General features: G+C 42.8%; 1 protein-coding gene across 2 annotated transcripts; it reads right to left on the bottom strand.

Annotated features, from left to right (window-relative positions):
- Positions 1-26733, bottom strand: LOC135511069 (wings apart-like protein homolog). Of its 2 annotated transcripts, none has more exons than XM_064932569.1 (20): positions 25742-26733; positions 25270-25652; positions 23903-24617; positions 22056-22360; positions 20990-21111; positions 14219-14314; positions 13734-13898; positions 12949-13085; positions 9978-10089; positions 9492-9725; positions 9300-9411; positions 8809-8906; positions 8555-8631; positions 8235-8407; positions 7916-8031; positions 6989-7636; positions 5051-5264; positions 4852-4940; positions 2030-2125; positions 1-1926 (listed from the first exon to the last, which is right to left on the bottom strand). In XM_064932569.1, exons 2-20 carry the CDS (start codon positions 25628-25630, stop codon positions 1861-1863), a joined length of 3936 nt encoding a protein of 1311 aa, XP_064788641.1. In that variant the 5' UTR covers positions 25631-25652; positions 25742-26733; the 3' UTR covers positions 1-1860. The 2 variants fall into 2 exon arrangements, with proteins under 2 accessions (XP_064788641.1, XP_064788640.1); XM_064932568.1 differs by having other exon boundaries at positions 26415-26733.

Genomic DNA, 26733 nt, shown 5'->3' with positions numbered 1-26733 from the left:
CAGTGGTGTACTGAAAGTAACTTTATTTGAGTTACAATTATTTACATGTAATCAAAGACAACGTCCTCAATACTGGTACAAACTTTTTTCGTCCTGTAGGGGGCTTTGTATTTTTTTGCTTTTACTTCAAAATGACAACTCAGAAATATTGTAGAAAATAAAAATATCAGTTTCAGAAAAGTAGTCTAGCATTCTAACATCCACTAACCACTATTTACAGGTGTTTACATTCTGAAATTCCTTTCATTATAGAAACCCTTTAACAACCAAACGGAAGCAAACAGAAAAACGGAACGGACCTAACTGAATTTGTCCAATAGAAACCCTTTTTTTGTTTGTAAAAACATTTCGCAACAGAATCGTCATCATGAATATATCCTAGATTTGCAACTCAACTTGCAGGTAACATGTCTGTTCAATTGCAGCTCTACAAATCAGAGGGAAATGCAAATCTGTATGGCAGTCATTCAATCAGTATCTTATTGGAGCACAGGACTAGTTAAGAGTAGCTGAAAGGAGGTTTAGGGGTACTGGTTCACCGCTCAGAGTAGGACGGTCATGTCCAACATGATGACTTAAGACACAAGGGGCAGTAAAGAAACACTACAGCCCTGCCCAGAGGCTACCACCACAAGCAGATTGGAAAGGATAGGTATAAGCAGTATGGTAGTTACTTCACTTTTCCCTCCGATAAACTAGGTAGAATTGTCACCATTTTACTATCCAGTACTCACAGACTTGGGGGTGCCTAGGGGGGTTGGAGTTAGGACAGGGATCACCAACGCAGGGTACTAGGTGTGCAGGCTTTTGATAATTACTGCAGGGCTGGATGCAACCTGCACCCCCTGTCCAGGACCAGGTGGTGAACCCTGGGCTTGGTTCTGGATCAGCGCTACTTGAAGTGATAAGATACAATGCCCACCAGAGGAGGCTGGTGAGGGGAGAACGGCTCATAGTAATGGATGGAGTGAATGGAATGGTACCAAACATGTGGCCATTCCAACCATTACTATGAGACCGTCTTCTTCATTTAAAGTGCCACTAACCACCACTGAGACCCACAGTATGGGCAAACAATGTTCAATGAGGATTATGCCAGTTGGCCGAGGTTTGGTTATTATTAATGTTAGTCCGGTTTACCAGGGTTTCTGGGAGTGTAATGAAAACCGTACAAACAGCAGTTATTATATCCAGCCACTTCAAGTGATGTGTTAGGTGGAACATGTAAAAGGTAAGGAACTGTAGAGACTTGAAGCATCTCACACAGCATAACCACAATCATAAAAACAACCAATTGCAAATTTAAAACACAAAACTCAGTTTGACTGTAAAGTCAAATTTGGAAGGGCAATGAGTAAAACAATTATTCAATTCAATTATAACAAGTATATAAGTGCCATTATTTAAAAACAAATACTTAAATAACATCAGTCATCCTGAACTGATGATTTCTTAAATGTAGAATGATGTTACATTACATGACCTTGTGAGAATAACTTAAACAAGCATTGAAGAAAACTCCAGAAGATTTCAACTTGACCGCAAGCTTATGCAAATGGTCATAATCAGAACTTCCCTTCCCTTTTCTACAGTTCCCTTCCCTTTTCTACAACCATCACAGGCCATTGTGTGTGGTGTGTGTCTTGTTCTTCAGAGTGAGAACACATGTTGAAGCAATGCCGGGGACACTGTTGGGACACCGATGATCTCTGGTGGATTCTCTGTACAGCCCGTCCTGCTGGGGACGCCACATCTGACATAACCTTGCTAAGGTTGCCAGATCTGGTGGGAACCTTGTTGGGTTGCCAGATCTGAAAAGATGTCCCCTTATCTGCACTCAAGAATGCAAAGAAGGGTTCACTAACAGTGGTCCAGATAGTCTATGACACGAGAGATGGACTTATGCCCTGTGGTGCCAAATGCACACTGAAAAAGAGATTAGAGAGAAAGTTAAGTTAGCTTGTATTGTGCTCCTATGTAAAAGGAGAAAGAGACGCTCGGTCATTATCAAAAGACGTTGCCTACTTACAGTAAGGTTCATGAAATTTAAGAACTTCTTCAGCATTTCCGTCATTATTGAGAAATCTCCCTTGGGAAGGTTTTCCCGCACAGTTGTCACATTAACCTGAGGAGAGAGAATGAAGCAAATACACATTAAGGGGTAAAATTTCCCTCTCGCAAAAATACGCAACCAGCTGAAATAACTAAGCAATGACAAGTTATTTTCAGCTCACCTTTCGGTGCATCTGCACAGATCTTGGTCAACTCTGCACCGATGTAGGTTGAGCAGAAAATGACTCATGAGGTGTTTAGGGGAGAAGGCTACGAGCTTTCCCACGAATTTCCATTTATCGATGGGCTACAACGGTACTCAAGCTTTGAACTACACTTTTATGTTACCTATATTAGTAAAAGAAATAGTAATATAAATAGTTAAAATTAGTCCAAAAAAAACAAAACTTTGTTTTTATGTATTCTGCAATTGTATTGTGTCATATTAAGTTTAATAGTTTAATAGCCTTTGACAGACTCAAGCTCTCGCAAGTGAAATCTAATGCAGCATTTATGCAACTGAACTGCAAATGAACTGGAATCAGCGATCAGGTTCTTTTTTTCTGCTTCCTCTCATATTGTTATTTGTTTATCAGCTAGGACAGAGGTAAAGGGGAAAGAGAGAGCGTTGCTGAATAAGTGTTCCGGATTCGATCGCATGCTGCAGTGGTATAGGAGTTCTCGAGACAGTGGCTTAGACCACCATAGGGTTATTCTATTCACCATGGACAAAGTAGAGCACTGCAGTTGCCTTTACTTTTCACTTACTTGTTAATAAGTATATATATATACATATATTATTATTTTTATTTCACCTTTATTTAACCAGGTAGGCAAGATAAACCTGGCCAAGATAAAGCAAAGCAGTTTGACACATACAACGACACAGAGTTACACATGGAGTAAAACAAACATACAGTCAATAATACAGTATAAACAAGTCTATATACGATGTGAGCAAATGAGGTGAGATAAGGGAGGTAAAGGCACAAAAAAAAGGCCATGGTGGCAAAGTAAAAACAAAATAGCAAGTAAAAACACTGGAATGGTAGATTTGCAGTGGAAGAATGTGCAAAGTAGAAATAAAAATGAGGTGCAAAGGAGCAAATTAAATAAATAAGATAAATACAGTAGGGAAAGAGGTAGTTTGGGCTAAATTATAGGTGGGCTATGTACAGGTGCAGTAATCTGTGAGCTGCTCTGACAGCTGGTGCTTAAAGCTAGTGAGGGAGATGAGTGTTTCCAGTTTCAGAGATTGTTGTAGTTTGTTCCAGTCATTGGCAGCAGAGAACTGGAAGGAGAGGCGGCCAAAGAAAGAATTGGTTTTGGGGGTGACCAGAGAGATATACCTGCTGGAGCACGTGCTACAGGTGGGTGATGCTATGGTGACCAGCGAGCTGAGATAAGGGGGACTTTACCTAGCAGGGTCTTGTAGATGACATGGAGCCAGTGGGTTTGGCGACAAGTATGAAGCGAGGGCCAGCCAACGAGAGCGTACAGGTCGCAATGGTGGGTAGTATATGGGGCTTTGGTAACAAAACAGATGGCAGTGTGATAGCCTGCATCCAATTTGGTTAGTAGGGTATTGGAGGCTATTTTGTAAATGATATCACCGAAGTCGAGGATTGGTAGGATGGTCAGTTTTACAAGGGTATGTTTGGCAGCATGAGTGAAGGATGCTTTGTTGCGAAATAGGAAGCCAATTCTAGATTTAACTTTGGATTGGAGATGTTTGATGTGGGTCTTGAAGGAGAGTTTAGTCTAACCAGACACCTAGGTATTTGTAGTTGTCCACGTATTCTAATTCAGAGACGTCCAGAGTAGTGATGTTGGACAGGCGGGCAGGTGCAGGCAGCGATCGGTTGAAGAGCATGCATTTACATTTAACAGTTAAGTCATTTGGCAGACGCTCTTATCCAGAGCCACTTACAAATTGGTGAATTCACCTTATGACATCCAGTGGAACAGCCACTTTACAATAGTGCATCTAAATCATTTAAGGGGGGGGTGAGAAGGATTACTTTATCCTATCCTAGGTATTCCTTTAGTTTTACTTGTATTTAAAAGCAATTGGAGGCCACGGAAGGAGAGTTGTATGGCATTGAAGCTTGCTTGGAGGGTTGTTAACAGTGTCCAAAGAAGGGCCAGAAGTATACAGAATGGTGTCGTCTGCGTAAAGGTGGATCAGAGACTCACCATCAGCAAGAGCGACATCATTGATGTATACAGAGAAGAGAGTCGGTCCAAGATTATTGCCATAGACTTTGACAAGATTCAATTTCTCTTCCTGATAATTTGCAAGGGGAAAATACTAGCACTGCACAGATAACACTATTAGCAAAAGGCTCTAAGGAAAACGCCACTAAGAGACCTACCATCAAGACAGAAGAATGGCACTGGTTTGCAGTAGCCTATACAGATGTAGGATCTTTATTTGATCAGCCTGTTGCAGGACAACATTCCTGTAATTTAAAAATTGTAGGCTATTTGAGGTTTAAAAAGGCTTCTGAGGTTCATAATTTCCACTTTGGAATTCAAGACATTTTCTGTAATGGAAAATCAAATCAACCACTAATGTCCAAGTATAATCCACATTTCCTGTTGCTGCAGGATTATTTTCTTGCTGTAGCAAACTGGTTCAAATTAAAATCCTACATCTGTACTTCAAATCCGCAAACTTAATCCAGCCCTTTATTGATTAGTTGAATCAGGTGTGTTAGTGCTGAGATGGAACAAAAGCCTGCACCCCCAATGCGAGGAATGAGGAACATGGCTGTTGCTAGTTTGCCGGAAGCTTACCTGACTGCCCTGACACAGACAACCCAGGAGCAGAGCTGTGTAGGAAGCCACAATGCTGTCCTCCATGTGCTTCCCAGCATGCTGCAGAGCTACACCACCACAGAGAGAGAGGGTGAAGGAGAACAACACTCGACATGGAGTAGTGATACTATTGGAAACTGTTACAAAAAATTAATTTTACACAGAACCACATCTTTACCTTTGTTGAGATCCAGCTCCTCGTCTTCCTCGTCTTTCTTTGTGTCCTTTTCCTCGCCATTCTCACCGTCGTTGGTTTCTGCAGCGACCCACTGGATCTCGCCCGATGTCTCCTGCCACTCCCCGCTCTGGTCCTGGGGCTTGGGGGGTTCACTGATGAGGTCATCAGTCTGCGCCTCAGCCAATATGGCTGCTCGCTCCCGCTCCAAGAAGAACTGTGGACGGAGGAAAAGACAGTCAAACTCCTGCCAGACAGACATTAGCTCTGGCCGTCGGCTAACCATCTGGTTACAGACTCATTTTCAGCCGGCTACTTATTCCACTTCATATTAACTACGATGAACAATAGGAATCTTTCTAGCAATCTATTGATAGGACAGGCTCCTGTCAGTCACAAAGCAAGCGATGACAGGGAAACACATTCTGCCTCCCAGTACAATGTGTGTGCTTGTGGTTGGTTGCCGTCAAATTTTTTTTTACAGAGGAAGAGAACATGATGCTCGTGAATCTGCATGTGGTAACAATTAGTTGAAATCCACGACGGCCTAATTATTGTTTTCTGGCACATTCATTCATTTCCTTTAGAGTGTTTCACAGTCTATTTACTGTGCTTTGACAACTGAACAGCAAGTGTTGACTAGTTTATAAAAAGGTGTCCAACAGACTGAAAAAAGTCGATCTCCTATATCCCTTTACCATTGTTAAATCGTGCAAAGTAGTTATATGTCCACGTTATCGCATTGGGGCAAGTAAACCAAAGGATATCCTAGGAGGTCGGGTTTTACCAGACAGTGATGCTAAAAGTGAGTGACTCGTGTAGTCGGTCAGTCTGGCCTAACGATCGCGTCGGCGAGAGAGACGTTAATTTGGTTCACTACTTTGCACAGGCTCCTGATGTGCCTAGGCTTTTTGGAGATTATCTGCAGATAAATTATAACAACATTCAATGAAGATGGTGAATCATCACTGCAGGAACAATAGGTAGAGGAGAGCCTCATTCTGGTCCAAATATGATCACATGAGGGCCCTCATGAAATCCAGGCATTAAAACAGAATTCAACAACATTCAAAAATGTATTGACCTTAGTAGGGAATAAACTAAATGTATTGAAAAGGCATTATTTTCCCGAGATAATCATACGACATGAACAGAATGCATGCCTGAATCCCATTTCCTGCAACTTTCTAAAAACCAACGAGAATGCCCCCATCGGTGTGTGTGTGTGTGCGCACACGTCTACCACTTTGTGTAGCCGTTAGCGATGATTTTGACAGTCAAAAATCTACATCTCAGATTTTTCCCAGACCTCAGAAGTGGTCTCATATGGCTTAAGCATTGTTGTGGACTTAGAAAACCAACTAAATTGGATGATCTATAAAAAATAAATAAAAGATAAGTGATCGGAGAGCAAAAACCTGACAAAATATAGAACATTTGGGAACCAGGAAAAAAACAATTTGACAAAACTAAACGGGATCAGGCAACAAATAAAACAGATTTTATAGGGCCCTACCTAATGATCTATTGAAATGAATTTAGGCTAAGTAAAATCAGAACGATATAACTCTTTACTAAATATTCCTGATCATATAGGCCTAGACGATATCCAAAATAACTAACACATGTAATTCATACATTTTCAGTCATTTAAATTGTAAAAGGTATTGCCTTTCGACAATTCACGACACATTTTCCAATCTGGGAGGTAAAGTCAATAATGTCGCTGTGTATTTCTGATGGAAATCAAGGCATTAGAATGTACCAGAGGACAACAAAAGAGCTCATTCGGCAAAAAGGAATTCAGCCGGGGACTACTCTATGTACTTGTGGAAGACGCAGACAAATGCACAAGAGTAACTCAATTACCTGTGTTTTTCGATCTTCTTGCTACAAATTCCCTTCAAAATGATTCTGAAGTGGTAATAACAGAACTATTACCTGCACCAGAGCAGCCAGGGCACTTGAAGAGGAGCCCTTGGTCTTCTTTTCAGCCTCACCCTCTGTAAGGGCTGCTGTAGCTGGATCTGTGGAAGCTAGGAATTGTTCAGGGGTCTGGGTCTCTTCTCCCCCTGCCTCTCCCTGGATGCCTTCAGGGCTCTGGGTCTCTTCTCCCCCTGCCTCTCCCTGGATGCCTTCAGGGGTCTGGGTCTCTTCTCCCCCTGCCTCTCCCTGGATGCCTTCAGGGGTCTGGGTCTCTTCTCCCCCTGCCTCTCCCTGGATGCCTTCAGGGCTCTGGGTCTCTTCTCCCCCTGCCTCTCCCTGGATGCCTTCAGGGGTCTGGGTCTCTTCTCCCCCTGCCTCTCCCTGTATGCCTTCAGGGCTCTGGGTCTCTTCTCCCCCTGCCTCTCCCTGGATGCCTTCAGGGCTCTGGGTCTCTTCTCCCCCTGCCTCTCCCTGGATGCCTTCAGGGGTCTGGGTCTCTTCTCCCCCTGCCTCTCCCTGGATGCCTTCAGGGGTCTGGGTCTCTTCTCCCCCTGCCTCTCCCTGGATGCCTTCAGGGCTGGTTGAACTGGTGAACTCCATGTCCACCAGACAGTGGCGGTTTCTGGCACTGTACTCCACCAGGTTAATCAGCAGACCCAAGCCCTGTACCAGCGTGCACACACACAGACAGGAGGAGAGGAGTGATGCTGTTAAAAAGGCTCAAGGACATACATTTCATTGAGACCCATAATAAAACATTGAGCACAAACAACCTGCAATTACTACATTGACGCGTCGGTTTTAATTACTACCTAGGCATTCATTAAGTGGCACTTCAATGAAGTGGGTACACAGGAACCACATGTTTCAAAGATGGGTACAAGTAACTGGATTTGTGTAATCATTTCCATGCAGGCCTACAACACACACAGCGCCTCTCACCAGGACTCTGATGTCAAAGCGTTGTTCCTGAGGTATGTAGCGTGGGACCCGTAGGACACAGTTGAGTGCTGTGATGATGAGCCGGTCCTGCTCTCCAGTCTTAGTGCTTCCCCACTCTAAAAAAAAACACAGTACAGTCCAGAGTTACCTCTCTGCCGCCACCCTGCAGCTAGCTGGGGTGTGTTATGAAGACTCTAGCACAGCTGGGATGCGATCAAAAGAGACGAGGAGCAGAGAAACAAGGCACTAGGATTGGGAACGCATTGCGCTAGCTACAATGTTGCTCGATGTAGAGGTCATGTTGATGCAGTGATATTACCATTGTCGTGGGTGAGATTGAGTAGCACCCCTATGACTGCCCTCATGCAGTCCTCAACGGCCTTGCCCACGTTGCTGAAGCTGCAGTGGGGCAGCGCCGTGCCTGACGAACACAGAGAGCTGTTCACCTCCCGGCTGTAGCGCTGAATCATGTCCTCACAGTACCGCAAACCTCTGAGAGACATGAAGCAAGAGAGAGAAATGAAGCAAGAGAGAGAAAGCGAGATGGCGCGAGCGATAGAGAGAATGCAAGATGGAGCGAGCGAGCGATGGAGCAAGCGAGCGTGGGTGTCAAAAGATTAGCATGCGTTTCAGTCTCACCTGGCAGAGGACACTATGAGCTGAGAGTCCTTGTAGGCGATCAGGTAGCCCTGGTTCTCTGGGTTCTGGACAGTCACCTGCAATGGAAGGACAGAAAGACACACTAGACTGATGTTGAAATGCCTTTTCAATTGTCAAATCAAAGCTGGTTAGATGAAGCAGAGAGTGCAGAGTCAATGTACTTCCCCCTCTTGTATTCAATGAATGGATTTCAAACCTCTGAGCCTGCCAACACTCCTTGATGTTGTACTTACACTGTCCAGTACTCTTAGACACCTCTCTGCCCCCCATAGCGATGACACCAGCTTCTCCTTGTCTTCCTCTTGGCTCAGGTTCTGAACACATTCTTTCACTGCAGAAGACAATAATTCACATGTATGCCAATGACTATGTTCTAACAAAGTAAGATGTCCTAGATAGGAAGTCTCATAAGTTGCATCTTAAGTGAACATATTATTACTATTATTATTAAGTAGTGACTTGTATTATTCAACATTAATGATCAAATAAATACAACAAATGCAAAATATTCAAATAGTTGCAGTTATTTCAATGTTTAACAGTATATGAAAAGTGTATTTCCCAGTACTGACTTTTACATGAGTCCTTTGTATTGCTGTAGACTTCACTGCCAGATGAGACCAACTCAAAGTAAAAAGGACAAATCAAACATATCATAACCTACCTGGCAGCCTTAACAAAAAATAAACTCAAGTCAAAACTGTTACAACACACACACACACACCTTTATCTACAATGTGGTCCAGGCCTCCCAGTAAGCGCAGCTCCTCTTTGAACCAGTCCCCGGCCCTCTTCGAGGTCAGAGACAACAGGGTCTCCATGGCCAGGTGACACGACTGCAAAACAAACGAAGTGCTATAGAAATCCAACTCACCATCATCAATACAAAGACATTATTCTGATTGACCCCGCGTACCGTGATGTTCTCCAAGTCCAGGTGCTTGTTGTGAACCGTCTCACATAGCTTGCGGATTTTCTCCTTGACCTTGGTCATCTCCTTGGCAGTGAGCTGGTCCTGTTGGTGGCCCGAGTGGTCGTGCTCCAGCTCCAACAGTCTGATCATCAGCTCCAGACTGGCCCGGTCCAGGTCCATGTTTAACCTGTCTCTGCTTAGGATGTACATCAGAGAGGCAGTACACAGGGCCAGGTTCTGGAGAAGAGTGAAGGGAGAGCGGCAACAATCAGTTCAAAAGCAGTTGGTTGCAGGGGAAGACCTTAAATATTGCCCTTGTTTATTCAAATTCAGGTTCAATAGCAAAATGTGAAGTGTCTACAGGACAAATAGGTCATAGCAACAAATAAGCAGAGGTAGATTTATTGAAACACACTGGTTTTGTTACCATTAGTTTGGGTCAGTTACTACAGTTTGAGTCAATTGTGGTTGTAGACGTCAGATTCCTACCGGATGCAGCGGGGCATCATTCAACATCTTGAAGACCTGAGCCACCTTCCCTCTGGCCCGTAGGTGCATCCGGAAACTGGGCATTGCACACCTTGCGGCTAAACTGATTATACTAGAGAGAGGCGCAAGAGAGGGGGAGAGTGTTTGACGAAGTTCAGAGGAGAAGAGCACATAAAAGGATTAAGTGGACAAGTAAAAATATTCATATATATATATATATATATAAAATCGCTCCATGTTGTCCTCTTGGATTGAGCACTCAGTGCCTTTGGAAGGTATTCAGACCACTTGACCTTTTCCGCATTTTGTTACATTACAGCCTTATTCTAAAATGTACTAAAATCGCACCCCCCCCCCTCAATCTACACACAATACACCATAATGACAAAGCAAAAACTGGTTTAAAAATATCACATATACAGTTGAATTCGGAAGTTTACATAAACTGAGTTTAAATGTTTCACAATTCCTGACATTTACTCCTAGTAAAAATTCCCTGACTTACGTCAGTTAGGATCACCACTTTATTTTAAGAATGTGAAATGGCGGAATAATAGGAGACAGAAGGATATAATTCAGTTTTTTTATCTCTTTCATCACATTCCCAGTGGGTTAGAAGTTTACATACACTCAATTAGTACTTGGCAGCATTGCCTTTAAATTGTTTAACTTGGGTCAAACGTTTCATGTAGCCATCTACAAGCTTCCCACAATACGTTGGGTGAATTTTGGCGGATTCCTCCTGACAGAGCTGGTGTAACTGAGTCAGGTTTGTAGGCCTCCTTGCTCGCACACGCCATTTCAGTTCTGCCCAGGAATTTTCTATAGGATTGAGGTCAGGGCTTTGTGATGGCCATTCCAATACCTTGACTGTGTTGTCCTTCAGCCATTTTGCCACAACTTTGGAAGTATGCTTGGGGTCATTGCCTATTTGGAAGACACATTTGAGACCAAGCTTTCACTTCCTGACAGATGTCTTGAGATAAATATATTTTTCCTCCTCATGCCATCTATTTTGTAAAGTGCACCAGTCCCTACTGCAGCAAAGCACCCCCACAACATGATGCTGCCACCTGCGTGTTTCACAGTTGAGGTGGTGTTCTTCGACTTGCAAGCCTACCCCTTTATCCTTCAAACATAACGAATATCATTATGGCCAAACAGTTCTACTTTTGTTTCATCAGACCAGAGGACATTTCTCTAAAAAGTACGATCTTAGTCCCCATGTGCAGTTGCAAAACGTAGTCTGGCTTTTTATTGGCGGTTTTGGAGCAGTGGCTTCTTCCTTGCTGAGCTTTTCAGGTTGTGTCGATGTAGGACTCGTTTTACTGCGGACATAGATACTTTTATACCTGTTTCCTCCAGCATCTTCACAAGGGCCTTTGCTATTGTTCTGGGATTGATTTGCACTTTTCGCACAAAAGTACATTCATCTCTAGGAGACAGAACGTGTCTCCTCCTGAGCGGTATGACGGCTGCGTGGTCCCATGGTGTTTATACTTGCTATTGTTTGTACAGATGAACGTGGTACCTTCAGGCGTTTGGAAATTGCTCCCAAGGATGAACCAGACTTGGAGGTCTACAATTTGTTTTTCGGAAGTCTTGGCTGATTTCTTTTAATTTCCCATAATGTCAAGCAAAGAGGTGCTGAGTTTGAAGTTAGGCCTTGAAATACATCTACAAGTACACCTCCAATTGACTCAGATATCATGACTTTAGAAGCTAATTGACATATTTTTAAAAAGGCACAGTCAACTTAATGTATGTAATCTTCTGACCCACTGGAATTGTGATATAGTGAATTATAAGTGAAATAAGTCTGTCTGTAAACAATTGTTGGAAAAAATACTTGTGTCATGCACAAAGTAGGTGTCCTAAACGACTTGCCAAAATTATAGTTTATGAACAACAAATTTGTGGAGTGGTTGAAAAACTAGTTAATGACTACAAACTAAGTGTATGTAAACTTCTGACTTCACATTTACATAAGTATTCAGAACCTTTAGTCAGGACTTTGTTGAAGTACCTTTGGCAGCGACTACAGCCGTGATTCTTCTTGGGTATGCTTGGCACGCCTTTATTTGGGAAATATCTCCCATTCTGCTCCACAGATCCTCTCAAGCTCGGTCAGGTTGGATGGGGAGCAATGCAGCACAGCTATGTTCAGGTAGCTCCAGAGATGTTTGATCAGGTTTAAGTCTGGGCCACTGAAGTACATTCATACACTTGTCCTGAAACCACTCCTGCATCGTCTTGGCTGTGTGCTTAGGGTTGTTGGGTTCGGGTTCGTGGTCACCTCCCTTACCAAGACCCTTCTCCCACGATTGCGCAGTTTGGCTGGGCAGCCAGCTCGAGTTAGTGTCTTCCGAACTTCTTCCATTTAAGAATGGAGGCCACGGTGTTCTTGGGGATCTTCATTGCTGCAGAAATGTTTTGGTAACCTTCCCCAGGTCTGTGCCTTGACAAAATCCTGTCTTGGATCTCTATGGACAATTCCTTCAACCTCATGGATTGGTTTTAGCTCTGACATGCACTGTCAACTGTGGGACCTTATATTGACAGGTGCCTTTCCAAATCATGTCCAATCAATTGAATGTACTACAGGTAGACTCCAATAAAAGTTGTATAAACATCAAGGATGATCATTGGAAACAGGATGCACCGTAGCTCAATTTCAAGTCTCTTAGCATAGGGTCTGAGGAACTGAATACTGCTTTTTATTTTTAATACATTTGCAAAAAAAAATAATCTAAAAACCTGTTTTCATTTTGTCATTACGGGATATTGTGCATAGACTAAATGAAGAAAATTCCTCAATGCATTTTAGAATAAGGCTGTAACACAATAACATTAGGAAAAAGTCAAGGGGTCGGAATTCTTTCCGAAGGCACTCTCTGTGTGTGTGAATATGGAAATGTTAAATAAGAGCTCTTTTTGCCAAGGTGGACAATGTTGAGTGGGTTTATCTTACCTAAGGCATCGTGTGTTGAGTGGCTGGCTGCTCTTCAGGCCTGTCTCCAGGTACTCAAAGTCATCAGTGAACTCCTGGTTTTCACCAAACTCTACCACATCGTTGAAGTGCTTCACATTATGCACAACTGTGTACAGCTACAAGGGGGAAGAGATAATGACTGACATTTACACAAGAAAATGGCACTGAACATTGAGCAAAATAACCATGATTTAAAATTGTTATCTAATGCAAGTGTCTGTGTGCATGTGTCTGTCCAAAGAAAAAAAAAAGATAACATTTTCACAGCATGTAAAGCGGCTCCACTCGATTAGTTCCATTAGCTGACTGGGATAATACTCCCTTATCAATAACTATGTGTGTGTACGCAGGCCACCAGAGGTTTTCTAAGGCGAAGACACTGCCCAACGAGATCGAGTCGGTTCAGTTCCTCTTGGTAAGGGGGATGTGCAACCAACAGTCTGGTCAAGAGCACAAAGACAAATCTGCTAGTTGTGGCTAGGCCTTAATGAAACAGCATGCTCCTCAGGAACGCTCCTGCCCATACTGTGTTTAAAATTAACAAAGACAAGCTTTACACGGCGCTCTAAATGGACATCAACAGTCTAAACTGTGTTTGGAATGAATAACGACAGAGTGGCCTGCGGGAGAGAAAAAAAATAATCCATACAAGCACGCAAACGCAAATTGTGAAAATGGCAGATAAGTGGTCGGGTGATGTTAACAGTGCAAAGATCATGCCGACTGTCGAGGGAGTGAAGCGTCACCCAGCATGCCTGGCTCACCTCCTTGTGTTCCTTCCTGCATTTGAGAGCTGTGACGATGTCCTGGTAAGGCTGAGTGGGGATGGTCACAGACTTGATGACTTTGGGCGGTGGGGGAGGCGCTTTGAACAGACCGTCGTCTTTGTGAGAATTGGTGTCCTTGTTACTTCCGCTCGACATGCTGGCCTGGAGAGGGGAATAAATCAAAAGCAAAGTTCGAGACAAACAAAATCTAGTTCCAGGTGCCCTTGGACAATCTAAAATGTCTCCTATTGGGACATTTTCAAAGTCTTGACTAAGCAGAACACAGCTAATATGGATTTATAATTTCCCCCTCTGAAATCTCAAGTAGGTGAGGCTGCTATTTGGGCAATGCATTATTTCTAGGACAACGCATTGTTATCGGCTTACTCGAGATCGCAAATGCAATACATGGTGTGCGTGCGTGAATCTGTGTGTGACCAGTGTAAGGCAGAGCCCTGGCAGTGTCATAGAGTAGTTCTCACCGGAGCAGTGTGCGCGCAGGCAAGGGGTGGCAGGGGAATCTCCTCAGGCTCAGGCTGGTTCCAGTGGCGAGCATTGTACACAGCTTTAGCAGGGGACTGCACAACACACAACCACAGGAACAGGGTAAGTACAGTAGCACTGGGAATGAATACAGTACAGCTTTCAGTAGTAGTAGAAAGGATTCATGATGAACTAGCAAAACAAACCTAGACTTCCTCAGTTTTGGGAACAGTAGGTACTAGATAAATCTGACTTATTATTAGCCTCATCACAATACTATAGGAGCTAATAGCGGAGAATTGTATAATAAACAACTTCATAACGTCTAGACTTATGAAGCTACGTGGCTCGTTTCATCAAGTTGCTTTCTGAAGACTCCTGGACAAAAACGGTTACTTCTTTTCACTTTGACCAAAACAGACTTCCAAAATAAATACATTAATCCCCTAAATTGCACCTTGGGGACATTGAAGTTCATCTTATACTATTATCCTATCATCTCCACGACTCAGGAAGCTCACTTTAATAAAAATTCTATCCATTTGGAGAAAAAAAACATTAGATCTGCTATAAAAGTGGTGAGTTTGTGATGGAAGGAATACAAACATCAGACATGCTTTATGTTAATGATACCAAATAGGTCTACCTAAAAAAAATGGGTATGTTCAGACACTGCATTCTAATGGAAAACTATCCATTTTTGAAGTCGTCTAGTGCAGGGTTTAACAAACTCTGTCCTGGGGCCCCCCCTTGGTGCACGTTTTGGATTTTGCCCTCGCACTACACAGCTGATTCAAATAACCAACTCATTATCAAGCTGTGATTCTTTGAATCAGCTTTGTAGTGCTCGAGCAAATAAAAAAAACATGGACCCAGGTGGGCCTCAGGGCCAAGTTTGGGAAAACCTGGTCTAGTGCATGTCCTGAATATGACTTGCCTATATTGAGAGGTGTTGTGATTAACACAAACCATGTGGTTTTCTTTTTAGCTATGAAACCAGCAAACCGATTGGTATCAAAAAAACATTACTTGCATCATTTCTGATTCAATTTCCCCCCCTTGCCCTCACCACCACCACCACCCACCCATGGTTGGAGAACCTGATTGAAACAGTACCCGTCAACATATTTTGGACACACCTACTCATTCAAGGGTTTCTTTATTTTTTACAATTTTCTACATTGTAAAATAATAGTGAAGACATCACAACTATGAAATAACACATGGAATCATGTAGTAACAAATCAAAATATGTTTCATAGTTTATGTATTCATTATTATTCTAGAAAATAGTCCAAATAAAGAAAAATCCTTGAATGAGTAGGTGTGTCCAAAATGTGTTGACAGGTACTGTTTCCATCAGGTTCTCCAACCATGGGTGGGTGGTGGTGGTGAGGGCAAGGGAAGGTGGTGGTGAGGGCAAGGGAAACTTTTGACTGATACCGTGTGTGTGATATATATCTCACACACACACACAAACTATAAAATATTAAGAACCCTCCTAATATTGAGTTGCACCTGGTCAGTATGTCATAGAAAGAGCAGGTGTTCGTAATGTTTTGTACACGCAGTGTAAAGTACTCCTATTTGTTCTGGACTCCAAGTGAATCGGCAAATCAACCAATCCCCTCATGTCCACAGACTAATCCTTATTTCCCTATCACAATTGTGCTACATCTTGTTTTACTGTGATGTCACAAGGGTCTTGAAACACTATTTGTACCTTGTCTACAGATATTGCCCAACAAATAAATATTTTACCTAAGAGTATAATCATATTTTCCATGAATAGACTGGTTTTTCAGATCTAACAGTACTGTTTGTAGGTTCATCTGAACACAGACATTAACAACCACTGCTAGACCTGACTGCAAATGCGAGCTACCGAAAGACAGTACAAAAAGAGATGATCTATTGATTCTGTTTCTTCATTGCAGTCTTTTCACAGAGCTGACTGTTCAATGCCCCATACATTGCACATTATTTGTGTGTAGCGGGAATTTTAGTTTAAATTGAAAAGAATGGATTGATGCGTCAAATGTTTTGTATCAGTTCATATTGTGACATGAAATCTGTTCCAACTGTCTTGAATTTTAAGCTGTATGTTGTCAAACCTCTCAACCTGAAGTGAAACTGATATATTTTATGATTCACACTAGTAATTTTAAGCCATGCATGGTTTTTGATTGGCGGCAGACAACCTAATTAATTCCTTTCTCTTTTGAGTAATTGCCTTTTACATTTTTGTGGCAGAGCTACAATGAGCGGTTTATATTTTTGCATGTTCCATCAAAACAAGTATGTGAGTAAAGTATGTCAGACCAAAAAATAGAATGACGGAGCTGATGGAAAGAGCAAATGTCTAATCCTTTCAAATGTCGACAAAACAAAATACGCTAGATATGGGTGGATAATTTGTCTTCTGTGAAATAGATCATGTGACAAATGGCAGCGGAAAAAAATTATTACCTAATTGTTGATAGAATAACTAATGTCTTGGTAAATTACTCAGACCCCTTGACTTTTCACTTTGTTACGTTACAGCCTTAATAATTAATTAATATAAAGAAATAAATATCTATATATTACAAAAAAATCCTCAGCAATCTACAAACAATACCCCATAATGACAAACCTGTGGTAAATTCAATTGATTGGACATGATTTGGAAAGGCACAGACCTGTCTAAATAAGGTCACACAGTTGACAGCGCAAGTCAGAGCAAAAACCAAGCCATAAGGTTGAAGGAATTGTCCGTAGAGCTCCGAGACAGGATTGTGCCGAGGCACAGATCTGGGTTAGGGAACCAGAAAATGACAGAAGCATTGAAGGTTCCCAAGAACAGTGACCTCCATCATTCTTAAATGGAAGGTTGGAACCACCAAGACTCTGCCTACAGCTGGCCGCCCGACCAAACTGAGTAATCGGGGGGGGGGCCTTGGAGGTGACCTTCAAGGAGGTGACCAAGAACGAGATGTACCTCTGACAGAGCTTCAGAGTTCCTCTGTGGGGATGAGTGAACATTCCAGAAGGACAACCTCTGCAGCACTCCACCAATCAGGCCTTTATGGTAGAGTGGCCAGGCAGAAGCCACTCCTCAGTAAAATGCACGTCAGCCTGCTTGGAGTTTGCCAAAGGCACCTAAAGACTCTGACCATGAGAAACAAGATTCTCTGGTCTGATGAAACCAAGAAGGAACTATTTGGCCTGAATGTCAAGTGTCACGTCTGGGGGAGACCTGGCACCATCCCTACGGCGAAGAAAGTTAGTGGCAGCATCATGCTGTGGGCATGTTTTTCAGTGGCAGAGACTGGCAGACTAATCAGGATTGCGGGAAAGATGAACGGCGTACAGAGAGATCCTTGATGAAAACCTGCTCCAGAGCACTCAGGACCTCACAATCGGGCGAAGGTTCTCCTTCCAACAGGACAACGACTCCAAGCACATAGCCAAGACAACGCAGGAGTGGCTTTGGGGACAAGTCTCTGAATGTCCTTGTGTGGCCCAGTCAGAGCCTGGACTTGAACCCGACCGAACATTTCTGGAGAGAACTGATAGGCCCCAATAAGTACACAGACGATGCAATCGCCATCACACTGCTGTCATGACTGGCCTGTGAGGATCATGTTACTGTGGATCACAGTTCTACAGAGATCTCTCTCACTCCCGCAGAGGGGGAGAAGTATAGAGGGATTGAGGTCTGTGTCTGAGTTTACAGCCCAAAACTACAGAACATCAAATTAATGGCTTGATTAGAATGTCTAGTTTGAGAAACAGACACCTCACAAGTCCTCAACTGGAAGCTTCATTAAATAGAACCTGCAAAACACCAGTCTCAACGTCAACAGTGAAGAGGCGACTCCGGGATGCTGGCCTTCTAGGCAGAGTTGCAAGAAAAAGCCATATCTCAGACTGGCCAACAAAAATAAAAGATTAAGATGGGCAAAAGAACAGACACTGGACAGAGGAACTCTGCCTAGAAGGCCAGCATCCCGAAGTATGCTCTTTATTGTTGACGTTGAGACGGATGTTTTGAGGGTACTATTTAATGAAGCTGCCAGTCGATGACTTGTGAGGCATCGGTTTCTCAAACTAGACACTAATATACTGGTCCTCTTGCTCAGTTGTGCACCGGGTCCTCCCACTCCTCTTTCTATTCTGGTTAGAGCCAGTTTGCTCTGTTCTGTGAAGGGAGTAGTACCAGATCTTTAGTTTCTTGGCAGTTTCTCGCATGGAATAGCCTTGATTTCTCAGAACAAGAATAGACTGACGAGTTTCAGAAAAAAGTTATTTGTTTCTGGTAATTTTGAGCCTGTAATCGAACTTGCAAATGCTGATGCTCCAGATACTCAACTAGTCTAAAGAAGGGCAGTTTTATTGCTTCTTTAAACCAGTTTTCAGCTGTGCTAACATAATTGCAAAAGGCTTTTCAAATGATCAATTAGACTTTTAAAATTATAAACTTGGATTATCAAACAAAACATACCATTGGAACACAGGAGTGATGGTTGCTGATAATGGGCCTCTGTACGCCTATGTAGATATTATTTTTTAAATATATCAGCCACATTCAGATACAATGTCTCCACTATCTGATCAATTTGATGTTATTTTAAAATGGACCAAAACGAATACGTGCTTTTCTTTCAAAAACAAGGACATTTCGAAGTGACCCCAGACTTTTGTACAGTAGTGTACATATTACCTCGACTAACCGGTGTCCCCGCACATTGACTCTGTACCGGTACCCCTTGTATATAGCCTCGCTATTGTTATTTTACTGTTGCTCTTTAATGATTTGTAACTGTTTCTTCTTTTCTGCATGTTTTCTTAAAACTGCAGCGTTGGTTAAGGACTTGTAAGTAGACATTTCGCTGTAAAGGCCTACACCTGTTATATTCGGCGCATACGACAAATAACATTTGATTTAACATGCACTGGATAGATACAGCAGGTGTAAACGGTACAGTGAAATTCTTACAGTGCAGAGTACTGTTGAGGAACTGTTGCTGAATTGACTCAGCTACTGTGGCTGGTGCAGTTAGTACTTATTATTGGAATTAAAACAAATCTGTTGGTCCTCTTAACTGGCTTAATCACTCATTTTCATGGTCAATCTAGGCATGTCAATTATGAAAATGGTGCAACTTTCCACTTGATTTGGTAAAATGTTTGAGTGGAGGAGAGAGGTTCTTGTGACGTTTCTGAAGAGTCATGTAATTAGGCCCGTCCCATTATTCTGCCTGGCAAAAAAACACTTTTATATATCCAGTGAAGCAAAGCAGACGTGATCCTGTCATTGATTCCAGCACAATTATGCCTTCAAAAGAGAATGTTCTCTGGCTGCTCACTCACCCTTGAGTGCTCGAAACATATTGAACATATCGTCCCCATAGTGACAGCAATTATTGCTCGTATCAGTGTTCTCATGAGCACAGCTACACACACAAACAAAACTCTTTCCATACACAATCTCCATCTCACTCACACACACATATACAATCCACACACAGAAACAGACTTCCTAACTTCCTCATAGGGATCTGAATGGTTAACCGTTAAATCGATTAGCCGCCGAAGATGCATTTGACAGGTTATCGGTCTATAGGTTAACTTGCATAATGATGTGTATTAAATTGGTGCGTGTGTATTTTCATTAGTCGCTAAGTATCTTAGTTGTCACACGCGCACAGCATACAGAGCCTAGTTTGAGGAGAGGAACAGCACCTGTCAGACAGCACCTCCTTAAAAAGCTGCCACAGGAGTAAAACATTATTTTATAAGCACCAGTCATTGCGCAATGTGTCAATACCAACAATTCTAAATGCAGAATAGTGTTTCAAACAGATGGCCACAATTACAGCTATATTTATTTCTCAACGTAATTCAAGCGCACCTCTCATTCGAGTGCATAGGCTATAATCAACAGCAGGCAGACTATCAGCGAGTCACCCACCACTTTGCAACTTGAGCTTGAGGCAGTATTTATTTTTATTTATTTATTTGTTATTTTACCTTTATTTTACTTGGCAAGTCAGTTAAGAACAAATTCTTATTTTCAATGATGGCCTAGGAATAGTGGGCTAACTGCCTGTTCAGGGGCAGAATGACAGATTTGTACCTTGTCAGCTCGGGGATTCGATCTTACAACCTTTCGGTTACTAGTCCAACGCTCTAACCACTAGGCTACCCTGTCGTCCCAATTGTTGGAAACCTAAATAGTTAATTTTACTTCAAATAATGAGGCATGTCTTTCTTACCTTGCTTCAAAGTAGCCTAGCGAAATCCAACTAGAGAAATGTGGAGGCAATTATTATTATTTTAATAAAGACATCATTTCTCTCCTGTTCTATTGGTTTTCATATCAACTTTCTTTCATTAGTCCAGAAGCACTATCCTAGTCATATTAGCGACCCATCCGAGTGGTTGCTATTGGATTCTCCATCTTCCTAAGTTTAACGCTCGCATTAGCTGCACTGTTTAGAAATGTGTTTTCCAGCTAATTGCATTTTGGCAAATATTTAATGCCGCTTTATTAGCGGTTTCATTACAAGAGTTGCGTGTTCAATAATAGGCTATAGCCTTTTGACTAAGACGATAGGCTTGCTATTATCTGTTCCTTGTATGCATGCATGCATGCATAGCAGGCTATTTTCTGTGGGTCGCCTAATTTTACTGTTGGGAAGAAACGGAACTGTTTGTTGACCAGTTAACGAGGTTAGGTTAGCTGGCAGCAAAATGGACAGAAATGTGCATCCCTCCTCCCTCACCTTTTTTGGTCCACTGAAGATCTTCCTGCCAATTTCCTTGGATGTGTCCCCTTGTTTTCCTGAATGACCCTTCTGCTCTTCAGACCCACCAAGGTTAGAGTCATCAGAAAACTCCAGAATATCTGAGTGGGGGAGCAGCACAATGAGGTTAACAGTGGAATCAACATGATAGAAATACATCTACAATAGAAATCCAGTTACATGGTGAAGGCAAACTGACAGTAAGCAAAGCATGAGCCTAACAAACTATCATTGTTCACACACACACACAAACAACAACAGTCGTGAAGAGGGCACGATAATGCCTCTTCACCGCCAGGAGGCTGAAAAGATTTGGCATGGGCACACAGATACTCAAGAGGTTCTAAAGCTGCACCATTGATAGCATCTTGACTTGCTGCATCACCACTTGGTATGGTAACTGTCTGGCATCCGACAGCAAGGCACTACAAAGGGTAGTGCGTATGGCCCAGTACATCAATGGGGCTGAGCTCCCTGTCATCCAGGACCTCTATACCCAGGCGGTGTCAGAGGAAGGCCCTAAACATTGTCAAAGACTCCAGCCACCAAAGTTATAGACTGTGCTCTCTGCTACCGCATGGCAGGTGGGGCCAATGCAACAAGTCTGGAACCAAAAAGATCCTGAACATCTTCTACCCACAAGCCTGCTAAATTATTAGTCCGGGTAGCTATTGGTTAACTATCTGCATTGAACTATCTGCATTGCACAAACTTTTAACTCACATACGCTGCTGCTACTACTGTTTATTATCTATCCTGGGGGCTGAATAATTTTGCACGCCCAATTTTTCAGTTTTTGATTTGTTAATAAAGTTTGAAATATCCAAAAATTTCGTTCCACTTCATGATTGTGTCCCACTTGTTGTTGATTCTTCACAAAAAAATACAGTTTTATATCTTTATGTTTGAAGCCTGAAATGTGGCAAAAGGTCGCAAAGTTCAAGGGGGCCGAATACTTTCACAAGGCACTGTAGCTGTATGAAAAACAGGTGAGAGAGGCTAAAGCCTTTTTTACCTATAGACAAAAAAAAACAGTATATATCACCTGTATTGCTGCTGCTCTGGCTGTCCTGAGAGTCGCTGGGCTGAGGGCTATCCACACTAACAGCCATGGCTGCTACCGCCACTGCTGCAGCCTTCTTGGCCTTCCTCTTCACTTTGACATGGGTGCCATCCTCTTCGTCACTGTCACTCTCGCTGAGGTCGTCAAAGCCAAAGTACTTGATCTTGTAGCTGCTGCCACCGGCCGTGGGTTCCGCACCATCCTCCCCCTCCTGGTCACCCTTGTCCTCAAAGCCGAAAAATTCCAGCTTGGTCTCCTTCTTGGATTTACTCTGGGTGGTGCGGAACCTGATGTTACAAGAGGAGAATCATTTAATTTCAAATCAGCAGCTGACATGGAACACATGAAAACATAGTCGAAAGATTCAAATGTCTTCTAAAAGCAAAGAGGTGCTTAAATTGGGTCTCAATGTAGTAGAACAATTTGGTAAACCACATATAGAAAACAATTATAGGGGCAAACTAAAGTAAGTGGGTATAAGAGACATTACGTGCTCAACGGTAAATGTATACCACCGTTCAAAAGTTTGGGGTCACTTAAATGCCCTGGTTCTTGAAAGAAAAGCACATTTTTTTGTCCATTAGAATAACATCAAATTGATCAGTAATACAGTGTAGACATTGTTAATGTTGTAAATGACTATTGTAGCTGGAAACGGCTGATTTTTAATGGAATATCTACATAGGCGTACAGAGGACCATTATCAGCAACCATCACTCCTGTGTTCCAATGGCACGTTGTGTTTGCTAATCCAAGTTTATCATTTTGAAAGGCTAATTAATCATTAGAAAACCCTTTCGCAATTATTTTAGCACAGCTGAATGCTGTTGTGCCAATTTAAAGAAGGCGACTCCGGGATGCTGGCCTTCTAGGCAGAGTTGCAAAGAAAAAGCCACATCTCAGACTGCCCAATAAAAGATTAAGATGGGAAAAAGAACAGACACTGACCAGAGGAACTCTGCTTAGAAGGCCAGCATCCTGAAGTCGCCTCTTCACTGTTGACGTTGAGACTGGAGTTTTACGGGCACTATTTAATGAAGCTGCCAGTTGATGACTTGTGAGGCATCTGTTTCTCAAACTAGACACTAATATACTTGTCCTCTTGCTCTGTTGTGCACCAGGGCCTCCCACTCCCCCTATTCTTGTTAGAGCCAGTTTGCACTGGTCTGTGAAGGGAGTAGTACACAGCGTTGTACGGGATCTTTAGTTTCTAGGCAAATTTCTCGCATGGAATAGCCTTCATTTCTCAGAACAAGAATAGACTGACGAGTTTCAGAAAAAAGTTATTTGTTTCTGGTCATTTTGAGCCTGTAATTGAACCTGCAAATGCTGATGCTCCAGATACTCAACTAGTCTAAAGGGCAGTTTTATTGCTTCTTTAAATCAGCACAACCATTTTCAGCTATGCTAACATAATTGCAAAAGGGTTTTCTAATGATCAATTAGCCTTTCAAAATGTTAGACTTAGATTAGTTAACACAACATGCCATTGGAACACAGGAGTGATGGTTGCCGATAATGGGCCTCTGTATATGCCTACGTAGTATTCCATTTTTTTTTTTAAGAAATCTGCCGTTTTCAGTTACAATAGTAATTTACAACATTAATGTCTACATTGTATTTCTGACCAATTTGATGTTATTTTAATGGAGAAAAAATCCAATTATTTTCTTTAAAAAATATGGACATTTCTAAGTGACCCTAAACTTTTGAACGGTAGTGTACATTTGTACAATATCAAGCAAGTAGTACCAAGCATGTCATGAAGGACCAGTGGGAGGGAGGAGATAGAGTGTACTCTCTGGACCACAGCCAGTGGAGTAGTTTACCTGTTGGGTTTGGCTGGAGGTACGTCTGCCTTCTTCCTCAGCCGTCCCACCTCCCCCAGGTCAGTAGGGGGTGTGCTGGTGATGAGCTCGTCCATGCTGCGCTCTATGGAGTCCTGGATGGTGACGTTACACACCGACAGGCAGGATGGATGCAGCACCGTGTAGTCCCGTACCCGACCCCTGCCAGCAGGTTTGGCCACCGTCGTGCTAGCATTAGCACCGCCACTACCGCTGGCAGCGGACACACTGTTGGACTTCAGTGCAGCCGGAACGCTGGCGGCTACAGGCAGTTTGACGTCGCAAGCAGCAGAAGAATCTGGAACGTCAGAGGCCTTGTTGGGTTTGGGACGGATGTATTTCCTAGTGTTGCAGGGCCTGAGGAGGAACGGGGAGGGGGGAAGGTTGTCAACAACAGGCTCGGCCGGGGCCTCCTGTTGAGCACTTTTCATCCCAGCTGAGAGCCCATCCTGGGAAGAAGAGAACTGTGAGTCTCCGCTAAACCCTGGTGCCTCAGCTGAGTCTTTTTCCTGGAGAGGGTCCATACTAGAGGTAGAAGACCTCTGGGTCCCTATTAAGCTCCATTCCACATAGGGGTCCTTGGGCACAGTCTTTGTAACAGAGGACTGAGCAATAGGCTTCTGGTTACTGTCCGATTTACTTCTGTACAAGGACTGGCTACTCTTTTCTGCACCCTCATTAGACAATGTTTGCTTGCCTGTGAGCACAAAGCAGATGAAAGAGCAAGTTAACAGAAGGAAGCATTATACATTCTACACAAGCATTATATTGTAAAATACAGTTTCAGACTTTGTTCAACACGGATTGTTTGGTTTGTATCATTTCTAAATCAGGAATTCTAAATGAAATGGGTACAGACCTGCTGAGACGATAGTGTTACAGTAAAGCCTGATCTCTCTTTAGAGCTATCAGGGAGAGACAAAGACGAGATAAGCTGACACAGAAGCTGCTAGCAGAGTGTAACAAGCTCACAAGGGAGCCCTTCACTTTATCTGCTCCAGAAATATCCACACACCACCGCTCTCATCATAAGCAATATCACAAGGATCATGTGAAGCAGTTGTCCTTACATAATAAAAACGCAACAAAAAATGAAATACAAGAGACATGCATGGTGTTCTTTAGCTACTGTAGACATACAAGTATTCTACAAGCACCTGTGGAAACATGTTCCCACCAGACACATAGCGCACACATCAGCTCTACTGAAGGTGGTTGGTGCTGCAAAACACTAGCACTTTAAGACAGACACAGGCTCAAGCTAGACTTTTGAGTGCCTCCTCACATGAAAACATGTCCAACATGTTTAAAGCCAACAGTAAGTCAGTTTTCTTGCATCCAGTTCTTACCTGTAGCTGTGTTCCTACTGTTATCCACTGGGACTGTGGATGTAGCAGGTGGCGTATTACTGGCCTCAGCTTCAGCTGGTTCAGACTGGGGCACACTGTGGGAGGTGACAGGATTGGACTCATCGCCGCTGTCAAAACCAAAAGGATCCTCTGAGCTGTCGTCATCCTCAATGCGGGGCCTCTTGAGTAACTCGACTACCTCAGGCTTTTGAAGGGGCCGCTTGGAGCCCAGCTGGGCCTTGTAAGTGGTTTCTCCCCATTTGGTGCTCAGTGTGGCCTTCTTGTTGGAGAAGACCTCATCAAATTTGGAGTTGGCCTCCCCTCCCTTACGGCTGTAGGTTTTACCAAATCTGGATGTCATGTTGATGTATGTTACATATTCTCTGTGGGTGTAACACGAGAAAACAATACATTTAGTTAACTAGAACAATATTTATCTCATGCAAAGCTGGTGGGTGGTGTGAAGGCCTACCTGCAAAATAGATTGGATGTTGTTTTTCCCTGAATAGTTTATAATGTAGTAGCTGATTAAATCAAACGACTAGCTATCAGCTTTAGCTCTGCCGTTGAGGTTCGAGACTACGTTGCTAATAAATTAGGTGTGTTGGGGGTCATTGCAATGTTGGATTCACTAAAACCACAGTAGCTACATACAGCATCTAATTAGCCGACTAAGCTCAAGCAATGTTAGTTAATTCGGCTAGATAGCTATCCAGCTCTCGTTAGTTAACGTTTCCTTTCAACACTGATCTCAATCTATGATATTTTCAGCACTAGTAACGTTAACAGCTAGTTAACCAGCTAACTAGTTACACATCGGCGCGATGTTGCGTAGCCAGCTCATTGGCCAACTAGTAACGCTCAACTCATGACACGGCTGACTGGGACAATGTAAGAAAAAGGCCGGACATCTACTAAAAACCAGCATTAGCCATGTATAGTAGTTAGCTAACGTTACTGCTAACTGTAGCTAGCTATGTTTACATGTCTAACGCGTTAACGTTTGCTAGCCAGCAAATGCAACGTTAAATATGTTATTTTCTGTAACAAAAAGGTGTCGAAATGCATCTCTCAAAATTAGGTACCTAGTTACATATTAAAACAAGATATGGTCCGAAATGCGCTTTAAAACACCGAAAACACACCTCTCTCAACTCAGTGGGACCGCTTCTTCTGCACCCGGCTGGGCCTAGTCTGACTCCGGCGTACTGTAATCGCACAAAACAAGCCTTAACTTCGTGAAACAACGATAGCAACCGTTTACAAATACGACGCAGATGTACCAGGAAAAAAACGCGTTTAAAGAGCTACATTGATAACCGAAATTGTCATGAATTCTTCCCAGATTCCGTACTTAATTTATTTTACAGCGCCAGTGACTGCCATTAAAATTTACCCTCCCTTTGACTTCGGATGTGGCCAAGAAAATTGCGTCACTTCTCCACAAGATAGCCGTTGACCAAT

This window comes from Oncorhynchus masou, chromosome 23 (assembly GCF_036934945.1).
Source record: "Oncorhynchus masou masou isolate Uvic2021 chromosome 23, UVic_Omas_1.1, whole genome shotgun sequence".
NCBI classification, from domain to species: Eukaryota; Metazoa; Chordata; class Actinopteri; order Salmoniformes; family Salmonidae; genus Oncorhynchus; species Oncorhynchus masou.
The sequence above is the reverse complement of the archived record's forward strand: the minus strand, read 5'-3'. Positions and strand labels throughout refer to the sequence as shown.